At 41.0% G+C, this 1,479-nt stretch overlaps 1 protein-coding gene across 1 annotated transcript; it reads right to left on the bottom strand.

The window, feature by feature from the left end:
* Positions 1-855: 855 nt before the first annotated feature.
* RHIMIDRAFT_262642 (uncharacterized protein) lies at positions 856-1,476 on the bottom strand (the record flags this gene model as incomplete). The annotated part of the gene is made up of 1 exon (XM_023611623.1): positions 856-1,476. A coding segment is annotated over one exon (621 nt), but the record flags the coding sequence as incomplete, so codon positions are not given.
* Between the last annotated feature and the right edge of the window lie 3 nt (positions 1,477-1,479).

The raw sequence follows: 1,479 nt of genomic DNA, 5'->3' as shown, positions 1-1,479 counted from the left end.
AAAAAAAAAAAAAAAAGGTAAACTTCAATCCAAAAACAAACAGAATGGCTATGTTGCCTCCACTCCGACCTCGGATGCGGTTATGTTCTTGGTAACTTCTCCAAACACAGTGTTGACTATATCGGATCCAAGTTTGTGCTGATTCCTTGGTCGGTAGTAATAGTCTTCGAAGGTGTTGCTTGCCAAACTCCAGTTCGCATGCAGTTTTATTTGTTCTATTGGGACGCATAAAGACACTGCCTTCGTGCTTGCTGCGGATCACAAAGAATGCGCTTTGAACTTATTTGTACCTTCCAGCCACCTGCTGACTGTCTTAGGTTGAATCGATTTTGCGGGTGTACAGCCATTAACTAAGTGACGTGTTTGATGAGATAATCATTATAATAACTCGAGTATAATCTTACAGTAGAGCATACATTCTACTTTACATTCCTCTATTGCATCTGATAAGAATAACTTATAATAACAATTATAGTAGCTATTAGTATAACAGTAATAATATAAACATATTTTTTTTTGTAGGGGCATAAAAGCCAAATTTTATTTATTTACAAGTCACCTACCAAAGGCAGCGGTGAACTAGGAAAATCGAAGTACAAGAAAATGAAGTAAAAAGGAAATAAAATCAATATACTATACTAACTATGGAAAAGTGAGGTTGTCAGTCCTTGGTGGGGCTAACGACTGCACCACTCGAATAGCTTCTTGAAGCATCAGGGTAGGTACGAAGGGCGTAAAATCAAAAATAAAACGCCAGTGTGCTTTCCATATCATCAACAAGCTGCATCCAAAGATACTAGAGGAATCAAGAGATTGCGCTGAATTCTGTTGAGGGAAATTCAGGTATAAGATTGCCTACAGTAGTGCATGACGTGACCATGAGGACAAAGGGAAGAAGTGGGCCCAAATGAGCTTCCAAGCGAGGTACTTTTTTCTACAGTCAATTAAGAAATGACAAGTGGTTTCTGAAGGTGAACCCCGATTGCACAGACGGCAGAAAGGAGAGAAAGAGGGAGTGATCTTGTGTAGATTGGAAGCGGCAGGTAGCGTACCATGAATCAAACGAAACCAAACGTTTCGAGCCGGCAAAGGGACATCCATGCGCCAAAAGGTTTTCCAAAACCTGACTGAATTACCTAGTGCGACTGAGGACTCTTTAGCCTGTGAAAGGGATGCTTTACGAATAAGCTTTCGCATGTGAGAAGGCTGGATTAGCTGGGTCTGATGATCGACTAATGGGGTAACCAACGGCAGAATTGTATCATCGATGGTGGTTTGACCCAAAGTACCATCATGTAAGCCAATTTGAGAAGGCAACATTAGACGAGAGAGAAAAAGTGATAAGCACACAGAGTGCGAGTCTAACAATTGATACAATCGAACCACACGGTTACGTCCGCGTTTAACAACGCGCTTCTCTTCTGCTGTTAGTCTGCGTCGTATAAATTGCAGTTGAGGATCGAAAATGAAAGCATCCTA

The sequence above is a fragment of the Rhizopus microsporus genome (assembly GCF_002708625.1).
Source record: "Rhizopus microsporus ATCC 52813 unplaced genomic scaffold scaffold_17, whole genome shotgun sequence".
NCBI lineage: Eukaryota > Fungi > Mucoromycota > Mucoromycetes > Mucorales > Rhizopodaceae > Rhizopus > Rhizopus microsporus.
Note: the sequence above shows the minus strand (reverse complement) of the source record. Positions and strands in the feature narration are given on the sequence as shown.